Raw genomic sequence first — 12,921 nt, forward strand, 5'->3', positions numbered from 1 at the left:
GCATTCCCTTAGCGGTCCTTTGTCCCCTGACATAGCCACAGTTCCTAGGGGTAGCTTGGGAGAAATGACAACTTAAGCCAATTTCATTCTGTGCTAGATATAATACATATTCATGATTTATTTTATTATTTATTTGGAAATATTTATTTCATGCCACTTAATTTTTAAAAGCATTTGCATAAAATGGTATGAAATAATTATTTGAAAATTGAAATAAAAACAACTCTTTAAAAACCACGGACGTAACAAAATTATCTGACCATGGAGGAAGGAATAAAGGAAAATTTTATTGTTTAAAGCCAGAGGCAACCACAATATTAATACAACAAACAAACACGTCTCTTTGGTCTCCACAGATTTGGATATAACGACATTGTCACAATCCCCGCAGGAGCAACCAATATTGACATCAAGCAACACGGTCGCCGAGGGGTGTGGCCCGACCAGAACTATTTAGCTCTGAAAACCCTGGATGGCAAATACCTCTTGAATGGAAACCTTGCCATTTCAGCTATGGAAGAAGACATTTTCATCAAGGGGACTGTACTGAGATACAGTGGCTCTCTTACCACCCTGGAACGCATCCAAAGTTTCCAGAAGCTCCCGGAGCCACTTACTGTCCAGGTGTTGACCGTTTCCGCTGAGCTGTTCCCCCCAAGGGTGAGATACACCTTCTTTATCCCCAAGGACGTCCACTTCAGCAAACAGAAGAGCAAGGAGAAGAACTTGGCCAACGTAATCAAGCCCATGCTAACGTCACAGTGGGTCCTGGGAGACTGGTCCGAGTGCTCGAAATCATGCGGCTCTGGCTGGCAGAGACGAGCGGTGGAGTGCCTGGATGTGGAAGGGCAGGCCTCCTCAGCCTGCAACAAATCCCTCAAGCCTGAGGACATCAAGCCCTGCAGTGACTTCCCGTGCCCTATCTGGCAGATGGGGCCTTGGTCCCCCTGTTCTCAAACGTGTGGAGAGGGAATGCGGACACGAAGCGCCTTGTGCGTTGACTACACAGGGAAACCTATCGCCTCAGAGAAATGTGGTTCGCCGCGGCCGCCAGCAGCTACCACCGCCTGCATGCTTCAGGAGTGCTGAGGGCAAAGGGATGGCCAACACATGATCAGAGGCATGTGTAACATAGGCTACTAACCTGACCCGAACCAGGCTTGGCATGGCCAAGCAAGGATGTAGGTTTAAAGGCAAATGTGCACTATTTGACCTGAACAGGCCCTGCTGGGTAGACCTGTTTGAAAGAATAGCAGGCATTGAATACCAACCACTTTCTTTATCTCTCTCTCTTGCATTGTCTTCCTCCAAATTGGCATCTACCTCAGGGGCGCGAGCGCGGAATAGCATGGGATTTTGGATGAATAATGGTAATTATTTTTTGGAAAATATTCTTCTTCTTTTTTCAGGCCACTATTTTACACCTAGGAGAATTTATAAACAGGTCCTAAGCTGGACCTGAATTTTCCTCACACTTTCCCCAAGCTTTTTTGTGGGTCTTATCACAGAAATGGCATCTAAGAACCTATCACTCTTCAAATACAGGGATACTCAATCAGTTTTTCAGTAGTACGCAGCTCCCATAATCAGTATAGCAAATATCTACTGTGGGCCCCTAACCCAGCCCCCATGTTGAATATCTGTATATGAATGAGCAGGCCACTTAATCCCACGCTGGCCATGATACTCATAGCTCCTAATCAGAAGGATTCTGCCAGAGTAACTGACTTTCCGACGGTTGTCTCAGCTGCAAAACAAGGTACACAATTCAAACCTGTTCTGCAGGCTTTCGTCAGGATTAGTCGAAGGCTTATTATATACAGTGTTATTATATGGTGATGTTTTTCTTGCAGTGATTTGTTGGCCATGGTCTACAATAGACTGGTTCTCCATTAGATCAAAATTCTGCAGCTGACTGATCTGATACCTGCACTCTCAAGTCATTGGGAACAGCAGCATGAGGGACATAGAAACCCTGGGAAGAGTTGTAGCTCAGTGGTAGAACATCTCCTTTGCATGCAAGAGGCCCCAGGCTCAATCAAATGCAAGCTTATCTGAAACCCTGGAGGGCCAGTCAGTGTGGATAAGACTCAGCTAGATGGCTCAAGGATCTAGCTCAGTATAAGGCAGCTTCTTTCACCTCTCTTTTCACCTGCTCTCTGACTAGAGCATCATGTCATGGTTAAAAGCAGCATGAGCAGAATGGCACTGACATGCAGCATTCAATCCTCACCCCTGGCTTTTAGGGATTGAGAATGGCAGGTGTGGCTCATCCTCCTTTTCGTTGCCATGCAACAACATCTGCCAGTTTGGAAGCTTTGTTAAGCTCAATATTAATGCTGTGAGCAAAAGAAAGATGATATAGGTTTAACTCTGTGAAAGGTATACCACCACCCCTTATTTTAGGAAGGGAGACACAATTGGGCTTCACTGAAGGGCTAGTCCTATTCAAAGCAGACCCACTGAAGTTAAAGGACATGACTAACTTGGGTTAATTAATTTCAACTGATCTACTCTGAGTATTGTCCTTGAAAACGGCTCCTTGGTGATGTCACCAAGCAATGTCCCGCCATGGCCTGAAAAGAAAACTCCCTTCCCAGTTGGATCCAGGCTTTGTAAATCAGGAAGTGAGTTCAGCAAACAAACTCTATAAACTGAGACACAACAAAATACGTTGGAAATTGACACAGGCTCATTGATCCAAAACATTTGGATGCCTTTGCTCAGTTGCGTAATACAGTCTAAGAAAGGAGCCTCAGCCGTCTCTTGGGTTGAGCACAGTTTAGCATTTCCTTTTCTATGGAAACCTTTGTTGCTTCCAGGCCATTATGTGATTGTCAGCTACATGTTTGGATAAGGCGATTATTCAGAAAAAGAAACCGGAATACCTACTGGGTATTTCATTACTTGTAAATAGTTGGCTCAGTTTCAGTGTATATAATAATATGGATGTGATTATATTTACGCATATTTCCCCAGTACCTCTCCCCACCCAACAGCTTGCTTTACTTGTGGATTTATTATATGTACCATGTCTTCATACTGGCTTTCAAGCTAAGGTGACTCAAGGTTCATGCACATGAAACAGGGAAACAGTGATTTAATATCACATTACAGCTATTGGATCAAGTAGGCATCAAAGCTAAAGCAATTTCTACTGTCTCTGCTTTAAGTGTATGGCATCATGCTCATAGACAGTGTTAACATTCCCAAAGCTGATAAGGTCATATCCACACCACACATTTAAAGCATTATGAGACCACTTTAATAATCATGACTTCCCCCAGAGGAACCTGGGAACCTTAGTTTGTTAAAGATGCTGAACTCATAGAGCTACAGTTCCCAACCCCCTTAATAAACTACAGTCCATGACAGTTAAAAGTGGTATGTGAGTATGGTATGAATGTATAATCTATATATTCTAGAAAGATATTGGTGGCTTTCACATGCTTTGGCTACTCAGTTTCTATAAGCACTTTTGGAAAAGCTGAAAAACATCTCCTCTATGGTATTTTTTGGCATTCCTTGTGAAAAAGAATGCAAGAATATTGATGGGCCTTTGGTTTGATCCAGCAGGGCCTCTCCTTACGTTCCATTTGCCCTTCCTCTCTCAGTTGCCATCAATCCGATTGGATACGTGACATTCTAGTGCCATCCTCCACACCATGTGATCCCTTAAAAACCATGTGTTACCTAGGAAGAAAGGAGAAGTAGCAACTCGGAGAGTGGGGAGGACAGGAATGGTGCTGAAGCTATAGCAGCCAGGGAAAATAGTGGCAGTATGTAGAACTTCAGGAAATATTTCCACTGAATCAAAATTGCAACTTTCCATCCCAAAAAACTAAGAGAATATCCAGCAGATGTTGTTATTTTGCTAAATCTTTCATATCTCCCTTGTATTCCAATTCTACCCAAGACTTTGCGCTTAGGATTGTAGCTCTAATTACTGTGCACCAATTAAGAGCCCTACATTCTTCATAATGGCTTATCCATCCTTAAAGTTCAAATCACTATATAGTTTATAAAAAGCACTGGAGAGGCCTCAAGCTTAGGCCCCAGTGCTATTGTTGCCACTGGGACGCATGGAAAATGGAGTTCCCAGTCCTTGCTTGTCTCAGTGAATTGAACTGGAATGCATTGTAAGCAATATTTCCCATGCTCCCTGGCAGCAAAGGAGATACTCAAGAACATAGATTGCTGCCGAAAGCAGGAGGAATCTAGTTCCCCATGCTACCTGGTAGTATAAGGTGAGCACCCAAGCCTTAAGCTTGACACCTTCCCATCTCTCACTAGGGCAAGTTTGCACTGAGCCATACCAGGATAGCAGAGCATATGCTTTAATGGGGAAGGTTCTGAGTTCAATCTCTGGCATCTCCAGGGACAGTGAGAAGAGAACTAGGATGGCCAGAAGCAAAAAAGGACAGGACTCCTGCACCTGTTGTGCAGAAGAGATTTCAGCAGGTGGAGATTGTGTGACAAGCTGCTTCAGAAAGCAACCCTCAGCTCTATAGAGTTGCAGGGAGGAAGGGAGGTTGAAGGATGCAGCATTGCTAGTGGATACTCTAGTCAACTGTTTCTGTTCAAGAGGACAGAAATACTTACCCTGAGTTCCAGGAACTATCCTCGCTATCCATTGTAATGCGCACGTTGCTCCAATGCTTGGCAGTAACACTATCCGGCAGCCCTAACTATATATCACATTTCATTCTGAATCTTACACCAGCAGGCACGATCCTGCTAGTAATCCCAGTGGTTAAATACTGGAAGCCAAAGAACAAGTTAGTGCAGGAGGCACATGTAAACTTACACCCCTGTCTCCTAAGCAGTGAGAGTTGGATTCCTCTGAAATTAATGGGATTCAGCATGTAGTAGAGAAGCATGTGTGTTGGGGAGAAAAGACTGGGTTCTCGGACCTCTGGGGAAGCGCCATAGCTCAATGGTAGAATGCATTCTTTGCATGTGAACAGTCCCAGGGTTCAGTTTCCAGGTACATCTGAAGAAGACTCCCACCTGAAACCCTGGAGAGCTGCCCTCAGCTAGTGCAGACAGGACTATGCTAGCTGGACCAGTACTATAAAGCAGCTTATGTTGATCACGCATGCTAATATTCCAGGGGCTGGAAGTGGGTGGCAGTGGAGAGCTAGTAGGTGTGGAGAGTTATGCACTCCTCCAAGCTGCCACTTCTTTCCTGCACATGCTCCTCCTCACCCTTGCATTTGTGTTAACTGGAGTGTACATATTTGTGAAACAAGGGTGTGCCTCCATAACATGTGGTTCCTTCCTCACTTCTGCTTAATCAGGACCATCCTGAGATGTACTGTCTATCAACTGAACATTTTATCTCCCAGTAAAATTCTTTTATATAGAGAAGGCTTTAACATACAACATACTTTCCTCTTTCCACCCCTGTATGCACACACAAAAAAGCACACAAGCAGTAGTTGCAAGGAGTGATGTGGTACTGACAACAAAATCCTGGGCTTAACATGTGCTTAAAGGTAAAGGGACCCCTGACCATTAGGTCCAGTCGTGGTCAACTCTGGGGTTGCGGCGCTCATCTCACTTTATTGGCCGAGGGAGCCGGAGTACAGCTTCCGGGTCATGTGGCAGGCATGACTAAGCCGCTTCTGGTGAACCAGAGCAGCACATGGAAACGCCGTTTACCTTCCTGCCGGAGCAGTACCTATTTATCTACTTGCACTTTGATGTGCTTTCAAACTGCTAGGTTGGCAGGAGCAGGGACCGAGCAACGGGAGCTCACCCCGTTGCGGGGATTCGAACTGCTGACCTTCTGATTGGCAACCCCTAGGCTCTGTGGTTTAACCCACAGCGCCACCTGCGTCCCAATATAGGGGCACCCTATTCTTTTATCCACCTATGCACTAAAAAACCCAGTCTCTATTTTAGTGGAACCTTCAAGTCCTGGAGCCTGCTCATTTCTGCTGTAAGAGTTAGTACTCCAAGGGTAGCCAACATGGTGTTGGTTACCCATGTAGTAATCTGTACACCATTAGGTCAGTCCTGGTTTGTCTAATGCACCTTTGCCAATCAAGGGCCCTCCAGATGTTTCAGACTACAACTCCCATCAGCACTATCCAGTGCATCAGTTTAGTGAAGGTTGGCCTAACACCTTCCTTTACATTTAGTGCACAACAGGCTTGTAACGAGCTTCCTCCTGCATCAAAACCTGTGTGGTCCTCAAATTTCTTTTCTAAGGCCCCCAATGTTCAAATGACTCAGAATTATATCCTGAATTAACTTGGTGTTGAGAAGGGGGAATAGCTTCTTATTTAAGAATTCAGTTGTATGAGAAACTAGGCTGGATTCAACCTTAAGAAAGGCAGATTCACTTTGTTAAAGTTCCATCTTGACACGTCTGGGAAAAGGGTCAGCATGGAGTCTCCCCACAATTAAATGCCTCCACCTTGTAACTTAACATGACATTTGGTATCCTTGCTCAATGTAAGGCCCCGTGCTGCTCTTCATGTAAACAGACCAAGGAAAGCACTGGGCATTTGGGGACAAAAATAGGATAGTTTGGCTCTTCCTGCTTTGGAAATGTAATGCCCATGCCCATGTAGACAAATGGTCCATCTGTACTATACACTGAAAGCAGTATCAAACCACTTTAAACAGGCATGGATTCCCCCAAGAATCCTTCGAACTGCGGTTTGTTAAGCTCTCTGAGGCTTCTTATGAGATCCCAACTCCCCTGAGTTACAATTCTTAAGAGTGGTTCAGTAGTCAATTTCTTTTCCCAGGGAACTCTGGGAACTATAACCCTGTGAGGGAACAAGGGCCTCCTAACAATTCTCATCACCCTTAAAATTAACTATAGTTCCCAGGAGTCTTTAGGGGAATATGTGACTGTTTCAAGTGCTATGATACGGATTGAAATGTATAATGCGGACGGAGGCCAAAAATTTAGAGACATTCTACCGACTGCAAACCTTGAGGCGGTATAATGCTAGACTGAATCACATCAGACTGTTGATGGAGGGGGTCATATTTTCCTGAAATGCTTCACTTGGAAAGCTTCCTGGATCCCAGAGAGGGCTGCCCTACTCTTTTCTCCCTGACGTGCAAGTTCATGGTGTACAGAGAGTTTCTTTACATGAGGGAACATTGGCAATGACCCCATCTACTGCTCAATGGTACAGTCCAGAAGCCTGCCAACTCGTTCTGCGCAACGCATGGAACAACTCTTTGCTGCTGCTGGGCAACATCCATCAGCAGAAGGTTGGTGTGATCAAAGCTGCTGCCTGTTTCCTCTTTGCTTTTTCTTGTGGAAACAAGGCACAGGCAGATTTCTGTATCTAGCACATGCAGGATTTGGGATGCCAGCGCTGAAGGTCATTCAGCATCTGGCTGTTGGGAGATTGGGAGATGTGGTGCATTCTTGGGAAAAAGCAATGGAATTCCGTGGTGCTACTTGGCTGCTCCCTCTCGGGGCTGAAACAGTGCGGAATGTGCTCTGGCAGCTTTGAGACGGGTGAGTCCAAGGCAAGGATGACCCTGTTTCCTGCAGATGGCAACCTTTCAAACAAAGCCACTCTGCACAGTGGGTGCAGGTTTTAAGATGGGCTCCTCGGCTGTTGCTGCTTCGGCTTTGTGTGAAGGCTGCAGCTTCATTCTGCTTACATGAAAAGGAAAAGAACTTTTCTCAGAGGATCCACCATTACGCAAGGGCTCTGACCCTCAGCACCTTTTTGACAATAAAGGGGAAGCTGTTTTTGTTCCCCTTGAACGGAGCCAGTTAATGACTGCCTAAAAGCTATCCCGCTGGAACGGCCAGAGGGAGGGAACAGCTGCAGCCTGAAACAGATATAGTTGGTAGTGATCAGGGATGGGTGAATCTGCCAATTTAGGTTTCTCTCACTTTCTCACTTTTCCAATTTTAAGTTCAGATCTCCGCATTCCACATCTGTTTGTGTTCTCTCTCTCTAATCCTGAAACTTCAGCAGTATTTTAGTGCAAGTTTCTCCTAATATACACATTACTGTATACAATTAATATACCTAATTATCTAATATGCATAGTAACTGAAGCATCTTATGTTTTCAGTGTTTCTTAATGTTTATCTTTGAAGTACACAGTGACTAAAAAAGCTTCCCTTTCATGCTGAATAGGGTGGCTGTAGAATACTGGGACTCTGCTACAGAAAGAGTAAGGGGTCTCTGATTTCCCACCATGACCCTGGACTACTGCACCAATGCTCCCAGCCCTGCTTTTTTAACAGGATATGCCAGGCATTGAACCTAGGACTACCTGCACACAAAAACCCCATGCTACAGCCCTTCTCCATAAAAGGCAATTCCAAATCCTCTAAAGGGACAAAAAAAGGAGAAGAGGGTTTATTTAAACCAGGGAGTAAGGTGGTCTGGAGTTTTAGATCCCACTTTTGATAGGAAAGAAAAAGGGTTCCCGCAGTCTTTAACCACCAATTTGAACTTTGTCTGGTCAAAAAACCTTGGATGCTCCCACTGCCTTTCAAGGTTCTGGGTGCAACCAGAAGCAGAAATTCCTAAACACCAGGAGGACAAAAAGTAGTTTGAGAGACCTGACCAGTACAGGAAATACTGGAACTCTTAGCCAGAAAGCTTTTCCTTGCCAAACAGCTATCTTAATTTTGTAGACACAAGACATTTGGCAACAACAATCCCACTCTCCCTTTTTGCAGGATGCAGAGAGCTCCTATAGAAGCCAAGAACATTTATTACCCTATGAAGAAGGTTGAAGAGAAGATAGGGTTCCTTATGACCGAGGGTTAGTTTCCTGAGCCAAACCACAAGTCTTGCACTTCACATTCTTTCAGATATCTGGGATAATCCTTGGATATTCTCCTTCGTTTGTAAGAAATAATACCTATATTCCTCTCACTATTTTTTGTCCTTGTTTCGCATTAAACTGCAGTTTCTTTTAAAAAAAATAGTATAAATCTTTTTACTGGTATAATACATTTCCCATTAAACAAAAGATGAATCCAAGCCATACACTATTTCTTCTGGGATGTTGTATACAACTAAATTCTACTCAGAGTAGGCCCACTTAAGTTAATGAACCTAAGTTAGTCATGCCCATTAACTTTAATGTGTCTACTATATGTAGGACTAGCACCAGATTTTCTAATGTGCCCTTTAAAAGAAAAGTCAAGGCCAGCCTCAAAATTTGGTATAGTGCTAAATTCTACCCCTGCTGTGTGCAAATCAGACCTATCTCTAATAACTGCAGGAAAACTACATTTATCAGGGGGAATATCTGGGCTTTTTTGAGAAACAGAATGGGTAGATAAGAAAGGGGAGATTACTAGCTATTTATATTTACATATTGTGTGATGCTACCTGGAGATCAGGCAAAAGCAGCAGCACTGTGAAAATGAGTTGTGCTGTATTCTGAAGACAGAATCGTAGAATTGGAAGGGAGCTGAGGATCATATAGTCCAACCCCCTGCAATGCAGGTATATGCAGCTATCCCATATGGGGATCAAACCTGCAACCTTGCTGTTAGCAGCACCACACTCTAACTGAGCTATCCAGTTAGTCATAACATTCTTAACATCTGTGAGTTCTTTGTTAGCCAACCAAACTTTGCATCTTGTCTTGCCTGGTAAGTCAAATGCTAGATCAAAGCAGCACATGCACATTTGTTCTTCCATGCATCCATCCTTTGCCCTACAAAAAAATAATGAACTCCCTGGTACGCTGCCAGTGTCACAGGCCCAGGCTAATGGGGCACTTGTCAAGAGGTACCCACTTAAGCCAGCCTTTCTCCAACACATCAGAAACTTGCAAAACCATTCCCTCCCCAACTCACTGGAAGAAGTGACATGTTTTTCCAAGGCAGAAAAAGTGCATTCATGCCACATCTACCATGCTTAAAATCCTCTGTGTGTCTTCACCCCATGTATGAGGTCATCTACCGGAAGTGAAATTCCAGTCACTCTAACATGATGCTGGATGCTGTCCTTTCCCCGATTCATTCTTCTCTCTCGCAATGCACTTCCAAAAACTCAAAAGGTCACTGTGTGCGTCTTTTCTGTCGGGCTGTAAGTAACACTTCTTTGGAATATGCCCGGCATTTTAGCCTGACATTTTCCTGAGGCTGTGTTAGAGATATGTACGCTGTCATAAAGCCTGTGCTAGTCTTGGAATTGGGGAGAGCAACATCTCATCTATCAGTACTGTCAGAGCAGTACTTTGGTTTTCCCTTATACAGAAAAATAGACCTTACTCAGTAAGCTGCTCGTTTTAAAGCCCAATTTGGTTCTTCGTTCTGTTATGCTTTGCTGAAAAAAAGAAAGAAACAGCAAGATGTATACAATTAAATTCCTCTTGGGAAAGTCCACGTATGCCTGAGGTTATTGTTGGATTTCAACTGAAGTGAAGTTCACAGCAAATTTGGAGGTTCCTTCTTAGGTGAAACAACCAAGAAACCTTAAAGGATACACACACCCCAACAAACTGGGTAAGATTAAATATTTCTCAAAAGGGTTTCACACAATCCCAACTTAAACTAGTTTAGGGACCTCCTCAGAGTCCTTTTTTATTGTGCACTTATGGTCATTTGTGCTCGTGATGGTGGTATCTGGATGGTTATACATGATTCTGCTTTCAATACTGTTCGTGCCTACAAAGGTTTTGGGGCAGACATAACTGCTTTGCTTCCAGTCAGTGCATGTCCCATAGCTTTCTGCTGAAATCTTGTAACTTTTCACACCACAAATTTTATGTGGGGGTAGACTGTCCCGCCTTTGGTGCGCTACAGCACAAGGGTGCTCCTCCAGAAGTCAATAATGTGGTAACATTGGAGAAGTATCACAAAACAATACAGCAAAATAATGTGTGGACTGCCCAGTATAATTCCACCACTCATGCACTGTTATTGTGTCAATGACATGTTGTAGAATACATGTCTGCACCCACCCACCTACGCAAACAAACTTAACACCAGTCTGGAAGGGCCCTAAGTCTGTAGCATAAAGATGCTTCCTTGGGGATCATTCTACTCAAATTCTACTGTTTGTCTTCAACCCCAACCTCCTGACTCTGCACTGCCCACTCCTGTAATGCTACTATCTTTTTTGCATTTGGAATGCCTGCCTGAATTAGCCCTTCTTTTTTCAAATAAAAACAAACAAACATGTAGCATTGATGGTGATGTACGTAAAATAAGTTATATACAGGATTTATATGTATATATGTTTCCCTTCAGTGAAGGACTGTAGCATTGTACTGAGCCTCTTGTAAAAGGTATTTATTTTGTGTACAGTAACTGTCTTTGGAGGGGCGGGAGAGAAAGGGTGACCGCGTTACACAATGCTGCTGCCTCTCCCACCTTCTCAATTGCATTTTGTGCATGGGGAGGGAAATCTCGCTCCTTTCTCTCAACTGCTTACTTGCTCAGCTAGAATATCTGTACAGTTTGGTGTGCAGACCCAGTAAGCTGGTTCTAGTCAAGCTTTGCAAAAAAAAAAAAAAAAAACCTTTCTAATTTTTTAATAAATGTTTTGTTTTAACCTTCTTCTCCCCTCCCCTTTAATCTTTTAAAAACAGATAGCCAGATTGTAATGCTAGCATTTAGCTGTGAATAAAAGACTTCCTCAGTTAAGATCCCTTTGTTTGATTTCCTTTTTCTTGTTTTGCATTTGGGATTCATTCCAAATTTCCACAGCTATAAAACCTCAGGGTTATGCATACACCTTTCCTGTTTAAGGTGGAACCTGAAGTTGTACAGTGGACACAGGTCAGGGAAACCCAGCTAATTCTCAACAGCTTAAAAGTGTCTGTGTGTGAGCATGCACACACACACTGTGGATGTGATTTACATAGTACAACCAGGGACAAGCACCGAACTCTCATCACAACTGCTACCACCCTCCTTCCCAAGTTACTTCTCTCACAGAATCTTGAAATTATTTTGTAACACTTGAGATAAACCACAAGCCACGAGCATAGCTGGAGAAGGTTGGTTCATTCGGCCAAAAGGAGCACAGCTCCACCAACCTCAGTCAGCCTTCATCCAGCCTCCACCTCAGCCTGCCATCTTCCTTACAACCAGCCCAAGCAATGGCACTGGCTGTCATTCTGGAAAAAAGTGACAAGCAGAGTGCTGTCCTGGGCCCATTGTTGTTCAACATCTTTCAAAAGGAATGAGGAGATGCTTACCAATTTTGCAGATGACACCAAACTGAGAGGGGTAGAAGACAGAATTGGGATTCAGTATGACCTTAACAGATTGGAGAACCAGGCCCAAACTAACAAAATGAATTTCAATAGGGACAAATGTCAGGTTTCTGCACACAGGCAAGAAGGAGCTACACAAATTTAAGATGGGGGACACCTGGCTTGTGAAAAGGATCTAAGGGCCTTAGTGGACCACAAGCTTAACCTGAGAGAGCCAGTGTGGTGTAGTGGTTAAGAGTGGTAGATTTGTAATCTGGGGAACTGGGTTCGCGTCTCTGCTCCTCCACCTGCAGCTGCTGGGTGACCTTGGGCTAGTCACACTTCTCTGAAGTCTCTCAGCTCCACTCACCTCACAGAGTGTTTGTTATGGGGGAGGAAGGGAAAGGAGAATGTTGGCCGCTTTGAGACTCCTTCAAGTAGTGATAAAGTGGGATATCAAATCCAAACTCTTCTTCTTCTTCTGAGTTAAGGTAGAGAGACCAACCTGCAGGAGACCAACCTTTTGGCACCATCTCCTGCAATCTACTAACCACTGACATGGTACAAAGAGTGATGTATGCAACAAGCCATGGAAAATGCTGCCAGCTTCCTCAACTTAGCAAGAATTGTAGCCTCATACACTTACCTCCTGTGTGTTCTGATGTATATCCTCTCAACCTATATCCAGAGCCAAAATTTAGTTTATTGGTAATAGCTTGTTTTATCAATGTGGGCATTTCAGATCACATGAGCTCTGTG

At 43.9% G+C, this 12,921-nt stretch overlaps 1 protein-coding gene across 1 annotated transcript in view; it reads left to right on the plus strand.

Annotated features, from left to right (window-relative positions):
- The window catches only part of ADAMTS8 (ADAM metallopeptidase with thrombospondin type 1 motif 8), a 42,183-nt gene extending 30,575 nt beyond the window's left edge, over positions 1-11,608 (plus strand). Inside the window, exon 9 of the mRNA XM_028708090.2 lies at positions 357-11,608. Within this exon, the coding sequence (XP_028563923.2) occupies positions 357-1,089 (733 nt within the window). The 3' untranslated portion in view covers positions 1,090-11,608. The remainder of the gene's footprint in view (positions 1-356) is intronic.
- The last annotated feature ends 1,313 nt before the right edge of the window (positions 11,609-12,921 follow it).

Source organism: Podarcis muralis, chromosome 15, assembly GCF_964188315.1.
Source record: "Podarcis muralis chromosome 15, rPodMur119.hap1.1, whole genome shotgun sequence".
NCBI lineage: Eukaryota > Metazoa > Chordata > Lepidosauria > Squamata > Lacertidae > Podarcis > Podarcis muralis.